The sequence below is a fragment of the Anabrus simplex genome, chromosome 7 (genome assembly GCF_040414725.1).
Source record: "Anabrus simplex isolate iqAnaSimp1 chromosome 7, ASM4041472v1, whole genome shotgun sequence".
NCBI lineage: Eukaryota > Metazoa > Arthropoda > Insecta > Orthoptera > Tettigoniidae > Anabrus > Anabrus simplex.
In genome coordinates this window covers 334,761,172-334,778,219 of record NC_090271.1, presented here as the reverse complement: position 1 = coordinate 334,778,219, position 17,048 = coordinate 334,761,172, and the positions used below count along the sequence as shown (strand labels likewise).

Genomic DNA, 17,048 nt, shown 5'->3' with positions numbered 1-17,048 from the left:
CATATATATATATAAACCGAGAATTTAGCTTTCACCATCTTCCTCCTCTCCCAGAACCTATTCATTCTTTCAGACCTGGCTGCCCTACACACACACACACACACACACACACACACACACACACACACACACACACACACACACACACACACACACACACACACACACACACACACACACACACACACACACACACACACACACACACACACACACACACACACACACACACACACACACACACACACACACACACACACACACACACACACACACACACACACACACACACACACACACACACACACACACACACACACACACACACACACACACACACACACACACACACACACACACACACACACACACACACACACACACACACACACACACACACACACACACACACACACACACACACACACACACACACACACACACACACACACACACACACACACACACACACACACACACACACACACACACACACACACACACACACACACACACACACACACACACACACACACACACACACACACACACACACACACACACACACACACACACACACACACACACACACACACACACACACACAGAGAGAGAGAGAAAAACCTTGTTAGGACATTTCTACAAGGAACAAGGAAAAAGAATGTGTTAAGCGAGAAAACGTGCAGAGGTATCTCTCTTCTTCCTATAGCATACAAAATTCTATCCAAAGCATTGCAGCGGAGGCTCGAAACACATCTAGATAAACAAATTGGTGAATACCAGGCAGGGTTCAGGAAAGGGCGTTCATGTGCTGAGCAGATTTATATTCTAAAATCACTTATAAAAATAAGATCAATGAGAAATCAGAAGAGGACAATCATAACCATCGTTGATTTCAAAAAGGCATATGATTCCATAGATCGTGGAGTGCTCATGAACGTTCTGCAGGAGTTTGGAGTGGGTGAGAAATCTCTGGCCATAATTCGGCAATCTCTTACAAACACTTTTTCTCAAGTCAAATTTATGGGCGAACTCTCAAATCCATTTGAGATAAAAACGGGTTTGAGGCAAGGAGACAACCTTTCTCCACTACTCTTTAATTGCATTTTAGAAAAAGTTATTAGGGAATGGAGGCTGAGAATGACTGAAAATGGAATGAAGAATGGGGTAAAGATAGGTTGTGGAAAAAATGCGATGATGTTGGATTGCCTTGCCTTCGCAGATGATGTCGTTCTTATTACAGACAACCGTCAAACAGCCAAGAAACAAGTCGAAGAACTACAAAATGTTGCAGTCAAAACAGGGTTAAGAATCTCTTTCGAAAAAACAGCATTCATGGATTCTATAAAAAAAAGGCGACACGGACAGACTTGTTACATTGTATGGGGATATCCAGCGTGTGCAAAAATTTAAATACCTGGGAGAAATACTCACCCCCAAAGGAGATGAAAAGGAGGGATTAAAGGAGAGGGTGAGAAGGATGGAGTTGGCATTCAGACTATGTCATGACACCTATAAGTCCAAGTCTCTCTCAATTCAGGCCAAGTTAAAACATTACTGCACAGTGGTTAGAACAGAGTGCCTTTATGGAGCAGAAACCTTGACGAGGATGGCTGACCCAGTCCTTGAAAAAAGAGAAAGAAGATTCTTGCGAAAAATCTTAGGCCCTAGAAAGTCGACGAGTGATCCAAACACATTCCGGTTAAGATCGAATTTGGAGCTCTACAAGACAGTAGAAAGAATCACGACTGTGATGAGAAAAAGCAGACTGACGTTTTATGGACATATCAAAAGAATGAACCCTGAGAGATTGGCCAACAGGATACTTCTTCTGCAGGAAAGGTGGAAAAAACAACCGGGATGGCTTACACACGTGCACAATGACTTGGCAGAAATAGGTATCAAGGAGGAGGATATAAAAGAAAGGACATCATTTAGGAAGAAGGTTGCGGGATTGGGGGATGCGTCTGAAGAGCAACATGCGAAGCCACGGAACATCTCGGTGGAAGAACGAGCAAGAAGAAGTCAAAGATGCAAGAATCTTTGGCAAGAGTGTAAAGAGAAGGGTATCAGTCTGCGTGACAGAAGGAAGATTGTGTAAATGTGGCCCACAGGTGGCCGTATCGATTAATAATAATACGAATAAAAACTGTCCAACAGGGATATGGAAACACTAGATGCAATATTTTCTGACATGAGGGCATTTTATGTTGTGTATCCGTGGGTACAGTGAAAACTATAGGCCTAAAGATGAGATGAAAGTATTAAAAGGTGTGGAAAAACACGAGAGAACAAATATGAAAACCTTTTCTGCTGGAGATTATAAACTAACAAGTACCGGTACACTGAAAAGCGTGAAAAATACCAGACAATAAATATGAAAACCTGTGCACAGGGGCCAACAAAAATATTGAAGTATGATTGTGAATCACACTCTTTCTAAAACAAATATTAGTAGAAGCCTTTTAATTTCGGAGCGGTGGGCTATTAAACATTATTTTCTGGTCACACTCTTGGACAATGAATTGGAGGTTGCACTTGACCATGTGCAATTGCGAGGAATGACTTTGGCTCCCATTTTGAATCAAACAAAACTTCGACCAACTTGAGTGATTGAGTCGAAGGTGCAAGTTTCAACATTCGCAACCTCTGTGCGCTTATGCAAAACCAACTATGGCTTATGCCAGTCCACTTTCTGACAGATTTTAATTTTGTCTTCGTTAAGTTATTAAGGAATTTCACATTTTCCATATCCATAACTAGGCTATCATAAAACAAATATGCACCTTGTCAATCAATTTCCCATGATTATGTTCCTAATTCAGATATAGGCTGCTGCATCATGCGACTGTAGTTATCTACACAAAATACATTTCTACCTTCTAAATGAAATGCGAAATACAAGCATAAACTGGTTCACTCTGCTATTCAGCAATCTCACTGCTAACCAGCAAGCAGAACTGAACATTCATGAGACTAACAGCTTGCTCCACGAAAAAGCAATTTATCCTGTGAAGTTCAGGAAGGCCTTTTCCCGTAATCACACAACTGTGGCGTCAGCTCTTACCCAAGTTGGAAATCGCGTTTCTTTCAGAAGGGATGACAAATACAGTAACATTTTCAGGTATAGGAAAAATGTGATCTATTAAGCAGTAATGGCAAAAATTCATGATGTGATAAATGAGCTATTTTTATATAGATTTAATATGATGAGGATCAGGTCTTCGAATTTATGATGTGCTAAGCGGGAAAACATGTTAATGAAGAACGTATTAACGAGGTTTCACTGTAATGGTATGGGGCCTCCAGAAAGTCCTGCTGCAGGACTTTCAAGTTGATGCCCTATAGGCAACCTGTGCTTCTGTGACAATGGCCCTGCCTAAGAAGAATTCTAATGATAAGGACAGAACCCAGCCTCTGAGCTAGAGGAATTAACCAATAGAAACTGAAATCCCTGACCTGGGACCTCTTTGACCAAAGACCAGCATGCTAACCATTGAGCCATGGAGCTGGACCGATTTAATGAAGGGTTGGTGTACTAGAGCACATTCATGTCATGGTTCTGGATAGTTCTGGTTGAGCCATTTGAAGAACAGCTGCAAGACCAAACTACAACACTTGCTCGAATTCCTGGTGGACTGACCTCTTTGTGATTTTACATAAACTGATACCTGATAGGAACATAAAAAAAGCATCTTTCAAACTTCATTGCATGTGTTTTCTCCTAGCATGAACTGTCCAGAAGATTGGTATGGTATCAGCAATGCCCAGAACTGCTCCGAAGGTTTTCCGACTATTTTCAGCAACATTTTTAAGTCAAGTTGTATTTTCCAAATGTTAAGGTGTTTATGTGGTGTTTTTACATTTGAATGTGACTGAATTTCCTTTTTAACCACGTTATAATTTCTGTATTTCTCTTTTTTACATAGACTGGATACCACATCAAGCCCTCTCCCTGGTTCACTGAGTTCTGTGGGAACTCCAGAATCGCTGTCTAGTGCAGACTCCCCAGGCTTCACATTTCGGCCTGTAGACAGTCCGTCCCCAGGGCGGTCTGTGATTGCAGTTACAGATGAGCCCATGCATGAAGAACAGCTACCTGATCTCACAAAGCAAGATCAGGTAATGGCCTCTGTTGAGCAGAGTCCTAGCTAATCTCTTGCCTTTCTAGCATATCTAATAGTTTCTAGTCGTTTTAAAGAAAAAAATCGTATTCCCCTGTGTCTTCGTTGTCACAAAATATCATCTCGTAACTGTTTATTAGAAGAGGGACACTGAGTTGTATCGTCTGAATTCAGTGTACCATCGTTAGTGAATTACCGATCTGAAGCAGTGTTGTTGCACCTTCTAGTCTAGACCGAGAAACTTTGTACTGGACCTTTTTGAAAAGAAACTATGAATTCTCTTGTTATTCAGTGTTCTTTCTAATAATTGTTATTGTTGCTATAATTTAAATAACTGTGTTGTGTTAGTCATTATCAATAGCTAGCCGCAATTGTGATTTGTGGTCCTGAGATTAATATGGATACTCATAGTGTCAGGAAGAATGTGTGGATATAACAATATGCAATTATGTTGTCAGTAATGGATTGCAGTTACATACAGTTACAGTTCTGTAAAGTTTCAGGAATATTATAGTAAGTATATTGTCGGTAAATGTATTTAAACTTGAGAAAAATATGAATCAAAATGAGATTCATTTTTTAAATATTTGTGGTTAAGTCCCTGAGTACTACCAGTTGTGACTTGCAAAAAAAAAAAAAAAAAAAAAAAGGAAATAGATAAAGGTACAAATAGTTTAAATAGTTTCCCTGGAATGAACCTATAGTTGCTGTATGTGTACCGGTACTCGTTTTATTCTGTCCTCATTGTATTTAAATCATGGAACCTATTTATTGGATACACAATTGTATCTTGCTATTTTTACAAAAATGTACATATATGGTGGAAAATTAGAAATTAATATTCAACAGATGATACAGGTTTATCATTTTTGTGTTTAAAAATTGGAGGACTTGGAGATTAAGGAAACTCTAACTCAAAATAAGACAAACATTTATTGTTTAAGATAATGTATTAAATATATTATAATTCTAAACTTCTACAACAGCTTCTGTTTGTATATTTCATTGTTCACAAGTAGATGACTATTTGTCGTGGACTATTTGTGGGTATAAAAACTCATCCAAATTGTGTATGTGAATTCTTATTGATACTGATAATTTCTGTTGTTAACCCAATTTTTTTTGGCCTTCATTTGCCTCAAACTCTCATTTGACATCACATTGAAATAGTCCTGAAAATTTATGATCATCATTAATATAGGCATGGAATCGGGGGCAGCTTTGTGTTGGCTTTGCACTTGGATGGCTGAGGTTCAAATCTGGTCGATCCCAGGTTAGAATTTTGACCAGAAAAATCATGTGGCATCAGGAGGGGCATCTGGTGTTAAACCAAATGAACCAGGGTGGCTCCAGTGATCCCAGAAATATCTGGGATAAGCTGAAGAAAGTGGAATATGGAGCGACATTGTTCGTGAAGATAATAGCATTTAGAGCAAGATGGCTTAGGAATGTCTTCAATGTTTATTTCACCATTTGTCATGAATGGAATGCAAGAAGTGATTGTAAGTGTGTACAGTAATTTGTTATTTGTCTTAAAAGCAGAAGTCATTCAACCTCACTGTCATTTCACCAATTCTGACTTCCTTACTAGACTTAGATGTCTCCCTGTGGGTCGGGGATGCAGACAAAGAATACACCCAGGGTATCCCCTGCTGCCTGTCAATAGAGGTGACTAAAAGGGGCGACCAAGGGATGATCAAATTAGAACCATGAAACTACTTGTAATTAGAACTACCACGCGGGGAACACCATGGGTCGCCTTTACTTGCGAGTAGTACCACTATGTTAGGTACACAATAGGTTTGTGATTAGTAGTGACAGTGTGAATCAGGGTTGGTTTTACAGTAGCTGTGATTAGTACCACTATATGAGCGACACTGTTGGTCTGCGCTGCCTGTGACTAGTACCCACTATGTGAGGAACACCACGGGATAGTACGAGTCCCTGTCATTAGTACACCTATGTGAGAAACACCATAGGTTTGCGTTGCCTGTAAATGGCGCTGCAATGTGCGAAACACCATAGGTCTGCATTACATGTATGTATTACATTACCTGTGAGTAGTGCCACAATGTGTGGAATACCACGAGTCTATGCTACTTTTGACTAGTAACACAACATGACAAATACCGTGGTTCTACTTTCCTAGCGACAAGTACCATTATGAGGAGCCGATGACCTGGATTTTGGACCCCTTTAGACAACAAGCATCATCAATTCGGAATTGTGCTTTAAAAGCAGTCCCTTGGTCAGTAATACTATTGTTTAACGCTGTTTTTGTTTAATTTAGGGCATTGCGGGTTGGATCCACTGATTGTTTTAAATTCATATCCATCCATTCATTCTTTGTCATCATGTCTTGAATTCTGGTCAGTGGATGATTTTGGACTTTTAAACTGTCATTACATATCGTCTCATTTCGTACCATTAGGGGCTGATGACCTAGATGCTAGGCCCCTTTAAACAACAAGCATCACCATCATCATCAGAGTTGGATAGACTGCTGCACCAAAAAGCGCAGTTACATTTTAGAAATCTTGAATTTTTGGTCATTAGAATTTCACAGGATTTTAGCAATGTGATGTATGGCCTTCAGAGATGCCTGGTGCAGGTCTTTGTAGGCGACACCCATGGACAACCTGTGCATCTGAGTGTGTAATGATAATGGTAAAGAGGTAGGTAGAGGGTGAAACTCTGTGTCGGCACATAACCTACTCCTGTCAAATGACACCAAGGGGTCTACTCAAGTTTTAACATCCCCATTAGACAGATGAATCACCATTGACGACATCATGTTCTCGCTCCATGTGAACACTGTGGAGAGGTTTGGAATTGAACTCAGGCTTTTGGCACGCAATCGAGTGATTAGAAATTGTGTACTATCATCTCTCCTATCCTGTTCACCAGCATTCTGATGGTGAATTAATTTTTTCCACCAATGGGACTCAAATCATCTCCCCACACCAAACGGTCATGGCCACCAGGTGGGTTACGATATTTTAATTATAATATTCAAATGGTTATTTTAAGTAAGTATTTTTCAATAATTTATCTCAATTTGGAGGAAATTGGAATTTTAAAATTTTAAAATTCTTTAATTTATTTCTATTGATACCGATAGCTCAGGAGTGAATATTTTCAAGGTGTAAGGTACATTGAAGTTCATTGGACGTTTTATTATAAAATATAATTTTGAATTTAATTTTAACAGTTTAACAAGAAAATATCTTTTGAAGGCAGTCATCAGGTTCTTGTAAGTTACAAGGAAATCTTGTATGTGGTTCTAATAGATATTGATGTTCCCTGCCAAATGTGTTACACTAATGCGGGGAGTTTTCATTTAAACTCCTAAAGGGTACAAAAAATTGCAAGTAAATGCAATTATTTGTTGCAAAATATCATTTCAATACATTCTCACAGTTCTTTCTTCTTCTTCCTCTTCATGCGTGGGGTCTCTTTAAAAAGTTCTTACCGAGCACGATAGCTGCAGTCGCTTAAGTGCGGCCAGTATCCAGTAATCAGGAGATAGTGGGTTCGAGCCCCACTGTCGGCAGCCCTGAAGATGGTTTTCCGTGATTTCCCATTTTCACACCAGGCAAATGCCGGGGCTGTACCTTAATTAAGGCCACGGCCGCTTCCTTCGAATTCCTAGGCCTTTCTATCCCATCGTCGCCGTAAGACATATCTGTGTTGGTGCAACGTAAAGCAAATAACAAAAAAAGTAAAAATAATAAAAAGTTCCTTTTTAGCGTCGACCTCAAAGAGATTTTGCTACCATGTGTTTTCCTTCATCTCCACCTAGTTATACCTGCTCCCTTCATAAAGTTGCAGGTCCTCCTTATTGGGTCTTCTTGGATGTTTCTTCTCTCTTCACCAGGTAGTCCCAGTATGGAGATTCTGATTCTTCCCAGTGCCTCACATTCAAAGAGTATGTGTTCAGCTGATTCTTCCGCATCGTTACATTTCCTCCATGCGTTGTCTCTTATTACTCCAATTCTGTGTAGGTGCTTTTTAAGATGGCAGTGTCCAGTCAGCAGTCCTACTACCCATCTTATATCTTCTCTGCTGACTTCCAGCAGTTCCTTAATATGCTTCTTGTTTGGGCTCTTTATTAGTTCTTTCGCAAGCCTGCATCCTGGAGCATTTTTCCAGTTTTGCATTTGTTTCTTTTGTACCCATTTAACTATGTATAGTCGGGCTTGTCTATAAGAGATCCCACATACTGGTTCTGGGCCCACAAAAGGTGTTTCTGACCCTTTTCTTGCCAGTTTCTGTGCTTTCTCATTACATTCTATGCCTGCATGTCCAAGTACCCATGTTATTTTAACAACATTGTACTCTGAGAGCTTCAGGAGATGTGTATGACAATACCAAACAATTTTGGATGTAATCCGGACAGCTTCAAGTGCCTTAATGGCTACTTGGCAATCTGTAAATATGAAAATGTTCTTATCTCTATAGTTCATTTTCAGGTTTTCCTCAAGGCATGTAATGATGGCTATCACTTCAGCTTGGAAAACTGTAGTATGTCTGCCTAGACTCATTTGGACTGGTCTCTCAGGTCTTTCCCCGTTGATCCCTCCTCCTGTTCCCATCTCAGTCCTTGAGCCATCTGTCCTCCACACAATATCTTCTCTACCAGTTTTCCATCTGTTAATGTCCCAGTCTTCCATTTTTGTTATCTAGGTCTCAAAGATATATACTTCAGAATCATATGATGCAGCTGGCATGTGTAAAACTTCCCCTGTTATTACTCTGTTAATTTTACCGTGTCCAAGATTGGGCCTTTGAGCCTGCCAGCATCCATTTTGCTCCAATCTATATGAGCTCATTCTAGCCTGTCCCTGTATAAAGTTACTTAATAGAGGGAGATCTAGTAGGGTATTGAAGGCTTCTGTTGGCATAGTTTTCATTGCCCCAGTTTATTTATTTCGTGTGGCTATTTCTAGCCGAGTGCAGCCCTTGTAAGGCAGACCCTCCGATGAGGGTGGACGGCATCTGCCGTGTGTAGGTAACTGCGTGTTATTGTGGTGGAGGATAGTGTTATGTGTGGTGTGTGAGTTGCAGGGATGTTGGGGACAACACTCAAACACCCAGCCCCCGGGCCATTGGAATTAACCATTTAAGGTTAAAATCCCCGACCCGGCCGGGAATCGAACCCGGGACCCTCTGAACCGAAGGGCAGTACGCTGACCATTCAGCCAACGAGTCGATTGCCCCAGTTATGGCTATACATGCCATTCTCTGAAGTCTATTTAGTTTGTTACTGACTTTTCCTTGACTTACAGTAGAACCCCATTTATCCAAAATAAAATTGACGCGTTTTCTCAGATGACACATGATGAATATTTTCGGAAGTTAAATTTTGAAATAAAAAGGCATAAACTCTGTTAAGAAAAGGTGCATACTGTATATTAACATTAGAATGTTTACATAATGTCACTCATTGTATGAAATAAGTGATTTTCTTCTGAATTTTCTTGGTGCAGCGCTCTCGTGCAGCTTTGTCGCGCCACCGTTTAATCAACAATACATCAGTTGGTGTAGATTCATAGCTTTGTTCAACAAAGCAGTCTGAAATAATGAAACAATTTCTTTTGCAATGGGGTAAGAAAAACATTGGAACTACAGTATAAAACAGCAAGGCCAGTCGAACGACCTTGGGTGAAAGAAAAATATGAATTGAGAAGGGTCGCTGGACTTCGCTGGTTTCCTAACAGAAGCTGCAGTATAGTCCGTGCAGTTAACAAGATGCAACTCCCGTAACTGAAGCAACGTTAACCACTGTCTACATAATCTTCGTGACGAATAATACAGTAATAATAATAATGCAGCAATAGTAATAAATCCTGCTTTTTCAAGAAAAAATGTATCATGGAATGAACTAGATGATAAGAAACTGTTTTGTTTTATGCTACACATGCATTCTGGTATGAATCATGATATAAAAATAGGGTTTGCCTAGTAGCTCTCAGCACATATAGGAAGAGAATTACTAATATCGACGGCTAAGAACGAGAGGGTAAAAACGAAATATTAAAATACAATTTTGCCAGAACATTTCAGTTAAGCTGGGTTTCAGTTAAGCGGGGTTCTACTGTACTTTCATCCACCAAATGATTGCTGCATAGGTCCTCAGTGGTCTAATGATCATTGTGTATATCCACATTACCATTGCCGGCTTTAGACCCCATGTTGTCCCGACTGCCCTCTTGCATGCATACAGTAGGTTCTTAGCTCGGGTTATGTTTCTTCCTATGTGAGGATTCCAGGTTAACTTTTTGTCTAATATTACACCTAAGTGTAACACTTGTTCTTCCATATAGATTTCTTGCCCAAAGAGCTTCAGTGTTCTCGTCCCCTCTGATTTCTTTCTTCTTATGAAAGGGACCAGCATTATCTTGCTCGGATTGACTGTGAGTTGTTCTTCCCGACACCAGTTCTCCACAAGATTAAATGACCTTTGCATGTGGTCCTGGATGACACTCATCACCTTACCTCTTACAACAATAACTAGGTCATCTATCCTTGTGTATAAAATCCATGTTAATTGAGCATGACTATGATTTTGTTCACCACAGAAGAGGAGAAAAGACTCCTCCCTGCACACAACCTTGGGTGGCTGTAACCATTAGCATCTCTTCAAACAGAGTTGCCTTTATTTTCCTCCCGTCTAACATGGATCTAATCTATTTTACAATAGTCTTGCTCACCTTATGCTCTTCAACAACTTTAATCATTGAGTTGTAGGTTGTATTACTGAAGACCCCTTCTATGTCTAGAAATGCTCCCAGAGCTATTTCTTTGTATTCTAGGCTTTCCTCTAGTTTGCAAACCAAATGATGGAGTGCTGTCTCAGTGGATCTGCCAGGTCTGTATGCAAACGGATTTTCATGTAAGGTTGAGTTCAGTTGCACCGTTTTCCAGATGTATTTATCCAGTATCTTCTCCATTGCTTTTACACGAAGGACTTTAAGCATAATGGTCTATAGGTTTTGTCTTGGGGATAGTTTGCCCTTCCAGGCTTTGGTATAAATACCGCTTTAGCCTTAGACCATGAATTTGGCACGTACCCCAGAGCTAGACTTGCTGTAAAAAGGTCTGTCAGGGCCTTGATGATTATCTCCCGTCCTTCCTGCAGGAGTATTGGGAATATCTCATCTGGCCTTGGAGCCTTTGGGCTGAAACGTGTTAATTGCCCACCTCACATGGTTAGGCCTAATTAATCGGTTGGCACAGTTCCAATCTACTCTTTGTGTTCTGGCCTCCGTTTCAACCATATCTTTCCTTTCTACTTCCTCAGCCGCAGGAAAATGACAAGCTAGCAACACCTCCAGCGTCTCTTTTCCCGTCTGAGTGTATGCTCCATCAGGTCTTTCCAGTGTTCCCACTTGATTTATATGTACATTTTTAAGAACCTTCTAGAGCCTTGCTGTTTCAGTGTTTGATTCCACCATCTCGAAAACAGTCTCCAAGAGTTCCTTTTTGCTCTCCATATCTTTAGGTTATACTCGGTGAGTTTCCTATGATATACGTCCCACATGCCATCTCTTGATGATTTTTTTATACAATGTTCTAACCTTTTTCTTCATTTTGGTTAGATTGTTATTTCACCGCCTAACATTTTTGGCAGTTTTCTTTTCTCTGAGGGGACAATTGTCATGGTATGAGGCTAAAATGGCCTCTTCTAATTGTTCCACTGCCTCATCAATTCCTTCCGTCCCCTTACATTCGTTTGTATCTTTTGTACAGCCTGCCCTAGAATTTCTCTGTATCCATCCCAGTTCGTTCTTTTAGTATCCATTGCAAATTGGATATGCTCGTGGTCTGCCAAGGATGGCTCCTCCAGCACCTTCCAATCCTTAACGAAGTTTGCTATATCTGTGGTGCTCAATGTGATATCTATTACCTCTCGACAATTCTTATTTATGAATGTCGGTTTATTTCCTAGGTTTATTTTTATTTATTATTTTTTTTGCTATGGGCTTTACGTCGCACCAACACAGATAGGTCTTATGGCGACGATGGGATAGGAAAGGCCTGGGAGTTGGAAGGAAGCGGCCGTGGCCTTAATTAAGGTACAGCCCCAGCATTTGCCTGGTGTGAAAATGGGAAACCACGGAAAACCATCTTCAGGGCTGCTGATAGTGGGATTCAAACCTACTATCTCCCGGATGCAAGCTCACAGCCGCGCGCCTCTACGCGCACGGCCAACTCGCCCGGTTTTCCTAGGTTTAGTATCATCAAATGTGACCTAATAATCTCTAGTAAAGACTCACCCCTTGCACTGCAGTTGGTACTGCACCAGGCAGTGTGATGTGCATTTGCATCTGCTCCGGGTACCAAGTGTTACCTTCCTCTTTGCTTTGCAAATCAATTCTTCAACGTCTTCCGATGGAGGCGGATCCGTTGAGTCGTATGGAAGGTACGCAGGGCCTATTGTTATTTCTCTGGGACCTTCCCAGTTTCCAAGTTTTATCTTGCCCACCACTAAATCCCTAAAACAATGTTCCTGTAACAGAAGACATTTTAATTTTCTGCTCACAAGTAAACATGTTCTGGCCTTATTCAATGCAGTATTGTACATTAACTTACCTCCAGGTTCCGCCAGTCCTGATACTCGGCCCTTAACTACCCATGGCTCTTGTATAAAAGCCATGTCAATAGCTTCGCACTTGAACTTCCTGACAAAATTGCAACAGCTGCTTTTTTTTTTAAATTTTTTTTTTATTTTTTTTTTTATGTTGAAGGTTGGCCTGAAGAACTTTTTGCACCATCCTTGCCAATGCTAGGTTTTGTTTTTCCCTTAATTACTTGAAATTTGATCTGCCCAAGTCCAAGCTTGGCCTTAAGGCCTCTCTTCTTGAGCTCTTCGAAATCTCTTTCATTAAGGGCCAAAACAATTGTCCTTCCTGTGTCATCAGTAGTTGTCGCATTCAGCACACTCCACTCTTTCGTTGGAAGTTTGGTGTCATGCTGATGTATTCTGACAAGAACATCTTCAACCTTGTCAAATGGAGGTGGAAACTTGGTGATGACCTTTGTAATATTCAGCACCTTCTTGGTTTCTGACGCCTCTAAATTCTCCCCTTTCCAAGGATTGCAATTGGCTACTGTCTGCTCTAGCCAACTTTTGGTTTCTGGATTTGCACAGATCAGTACCATTGCTCCACTTTCCAGCCTTGGTGATTCGAGAAAGCCTGGAAGACATCCGTCCGACAGCAGTTTCATCTGCGCAATCAGAACAGATGAGAGTTCTTTCACGTCTTCCTCCTTCAGTTTCCTATCTGGAATAGGGTTCGGCACTATGTCCCTGTTTCGGCCGGTTTGTGCCGGTGCACACTTATGTTCCGCTGTTCCAGAACACGAAGTGTCAATTGTTCCAAAACATTCTCAAGCGAGATGGAGACTCTGACTCGCTGTCCCGTCAGAAGCGCCACTATGCACTGCCCTTCACCTACTAGCTGAACTGTGCATTGGGCACACGGGGCTGTAACTGTGCAGTGTAGAGAGAACTTCGAGAGGCAACATTACATGCTCTGTGCCAGCGGGAATGTACCTGTACGGAACGTGCTGTGTGGTGTGTGCCTGTGTGTAGTATCGGCCATGTCCAGCATAAAGCTGCACGGAATGTGAACGAACAGTCGGAACACTGGAATTCGTGCCCAATAATCACGTTTAAAAGCTGATTTTAGGTTAAGATTTTTCCGGTCAGTATGAAATACACATAACACGGTTACAGTGGCAGTGCAGGTGTTTAAAAGCAACTAATTCAAGAATATTTTCACCAGTTGAATGTATTGGCCTGTATTGTGAGTAATTAGGGCCAGGATAAAACTTCACGGCACATGAGAAAGCAGTCGGAACTCTGAATGAAATACTCACCCCAAGAAATCATGTCTAAATTTTCTTTTTAGGATAAGAATGTTTTCATTCATTCTGAAATACACCTGTCACAATTACACTGGCAGTACAGGTGTTTACAAATGTCACAATGTTATTTTCACCAATTAAAAGTATACTCGCACAGTTGAAGAAATATTTGTCAGTGCTCTATTCACGTACACAATATACAAGCGGAACCCGAAAATAAAAACTGTGGGATGTTTAAGTTTGAAATGTCTTGTCATTGTGCCGGTTGAAGGTCCCTTTGCAGACAAAATAAACATAAGTTGCATTTCACTCTGTCTGGTTTTCTTCTAGTAAAAAAGTCCTGAACAGGACTCCGATGCGGCATTATGCAAAGTTTAGTCTTTTGTACGGTTTAATTACTTTTGTGCTGTTATGCTCTTTGCACTTCGAATTCCTTCCCTCTCAACTTCCATTTACCTTCTTTAATATCTCAAAAATTTACCTCAACGCTTTCTCGGGGATTGACGTTAAAAATTAATTTGGACTTTAAGGAAACTTTTAAGCCCAAGAAAAATATAAGTCATCGCTTTGGAATTAAAGATATAACTGGATGAAAAAATGTTTACACTCCAGCACAGGGTGGCACACAGCCGGTATCGACAGTCAGACACAGCCAAGGCCAACTAATCTATCTAGTGCGGCCTTCACGCAGCACGTTCGGTACAGGCACATTCCAGCAGACGCGGAGCATGTCATGTTGCCTCTCGAAGTTCTCTCTACGACACAGTTACAGTCCCGTGTCCTGACACTCTGTACCGAAACACTCCGCCTCTAGCTCCTAATGTTGCGGAACAACTGAATGTTCCGGTCTGCCCAACCCTAATCTGGAAAGGTTTTAGGTATTATGGCTACTTTGATTGAAGTAAGGCTTTCCAAAAAGGACATGACCGTTTCCTCTTTTTGTTTCTTGGCGGGCGGTTTTGTAACCGAACTTGATGGCGTACTATCCTCTGACCTTAGCCTTTTGGGCCTCTCGCCAATCCCTGTTCCTTGGCTTCTTTTCCGTCCAAGTTCCAGCCACTATTTTGGCTTCCTTCCTCCCTCTCTTCCTTTGCCTTCCTTTGCTTATAGTATGCACTGTTGCGAGGTGGTCTGTCGATATGTAATCTGTTGATTTTCAATGCAGAAATCTCTAGTTCGTTTGTTGGTAGCAGTCTGCTCTACTGGAGCTTCTGTTGCCATTTCTTGATTTGTGTTGGTGACAGCCTGTCCTATTGGGACTTCTGTCTCCATTTTTCCATCTTGGGCTTGCTCCTGGATCTGCTCTGCTAGAGCTTCCATGGCTTCCCTTGATGTTTGAGTTTTTTAAAATGGTTCTTTTTAAGCATCCATGTTTCAATCAATCATAGGGTTTTTGCCCCTTCTAGGGTCCTGAGCGTCGTTCTCACCGTCCGTGATGAGGCATATAGCCAGACATTGTCCCCCCACAACTCAGGCTCTCTGTAGCAGAATTCACGTCCCTCAGTCGTCCATCCAACGGTCCGCCCCTGGCCCGAACCTAGCCAGATTTGTTCCCCCTTCAGTAGGCCTACGCACGTGGTTTCCACTTGGCGTTCCCATGTCTGAGTTCACAGCCATGAGTTTTCCCCTAGGTTGGGTTTGCCCCCTTTCCCACGGCTTGTCGAGGGTACATAGAGAAAAGTCATGTGTTGGTTCCAGCACCACTTCACCTGAACCACCATATCACCCATGTGGAGGAACCATGGAGGCCTCTCTAGCATGTGTGGGCGAGGCTTCCACTTCCAAGCCTTGGACTCTCACAGTTTGGGGTACTATTATTCTTCTATGTGAAATATCTTCATTCATTCATTCATCGATCAATCAGTTGATTGATTTGATTTAAAGGAAATGTTTACATTGTACTATTAAAAAGAAGTTGCACACATCAAGGAATAAATCTCTGTGACATTTGAAAGCAATATAGTAATGGAAAGTAGGAAGATAAAGGAGATGCATTTTACATTCATTTATGTCAGTTTGGAGAAAATTACTACTGTGAGAAACAAGATTTTCAAAAATAGTCGTCAGGTCCTTGTGAATGATGGGAGAAAACTTTTTGATAATTATAAACAAAAATGATGTTCCCTGCCATATAATTCATTCTAATGCAAAGAGTTTTCACTTAACATCCCAAGAGGACTAGAAAATTGCAAGTAAAGGTACATTTGTCACAACACTGTTCGAATTGGGGTACTCCTGATTGTATAGTTGTTCCTTATGAAAATAAAAATTTTAAAAAATATTTCCCAAATGTATTTATTTCTGTCATCCTTTTATTAAGTTAGGAAACAATCAGAAAATAAAAATAAAAGATACTAGTGGCTTTGGTAAATTTTATAAAACTTTGGTTGAAAGAGAATTGAGGTGGTCAAAAGATGTTGACATAAGACTCAGTTCAGGTTCCTGTGGAATTTTATTTTAATTGGAAATGTTTTTGAGCTTGTATTATTGATCATCCTTGGCAATGTTGATACTTTTGTGTGTGTGTTTTTTTGTTCCATTACAGATAAAAGCTTCCCTGAAATAATGCATTCATTGTAGAGCAGAGGTGCTCACGCTGGGCATTTCATCCCGCGGGTGCCCAGCACTGTAAGCATGTGCAGTTCAGCCACAAGCCGTGAAGGTTGGGCGAAGGTCTCTCGGTCACTCTCGATCATTGTGGCAACACACAAGTTTGAAATGAAGGCAGAAAATAATGAAAGAAAGAAGGCACAAATCCACGTCGTTTTCAATTTATGTTGTAAGAAATAAGTTATTTATTGCAGTTTATGTATTTTGATCGGATACAATAAAGAGGCCTACAACCTCAAATATTTTTGTAATGTACGTAATGACTTACAATTTTTACTATTAAATGTTAAGAGGTGCTTTAGAAGCATTCCTAATATAATATACAGTTAGGGTGGGTAAGCTACGGCTAGTGGTTGCTTGGGTTTAAATTATCTGATAAACTCACCAACAATACAATCATGCTTACCGGGAATAACATCAATTAGGTTTTAGAGGTGAAGC

The 17,048-nt window shown here is 40.8% G+C and overlaps 1 protein-coding gene across 2 annotated transcripts in view; it reads left to right on the top strand.

Annotated features, from left to right (window-relative positions):
- Positions 1-4,786, top strand: part of LOC136877621 (P2R1A-PPP2R2A-interacting phosphatase regulator 1) — a 157,372-nt gene extending 152,586 nt beyond the window's left edge. The window contains exon 7 of one of the 2 annotated variants that reach the window (XR_010860785.2): positions 3,930-4,047. Coding sequence is in view for 1 of the 2 variants with exons in the window: in XM_067151802.2 (XP_067007903.1) it covers positions 3,930-4,155 (226 nt within the window). In the remaining variant the exon portion in view is untranslated. Of the gene's footprint in view, positions 1-3,929 lie in introns of both variants that reach the window. The other variant, XM_067151802.2, reaches the window with a different exon arrangement.
- Positions 4,787-17,048: the final 12,262 nt, after the last annotated feature.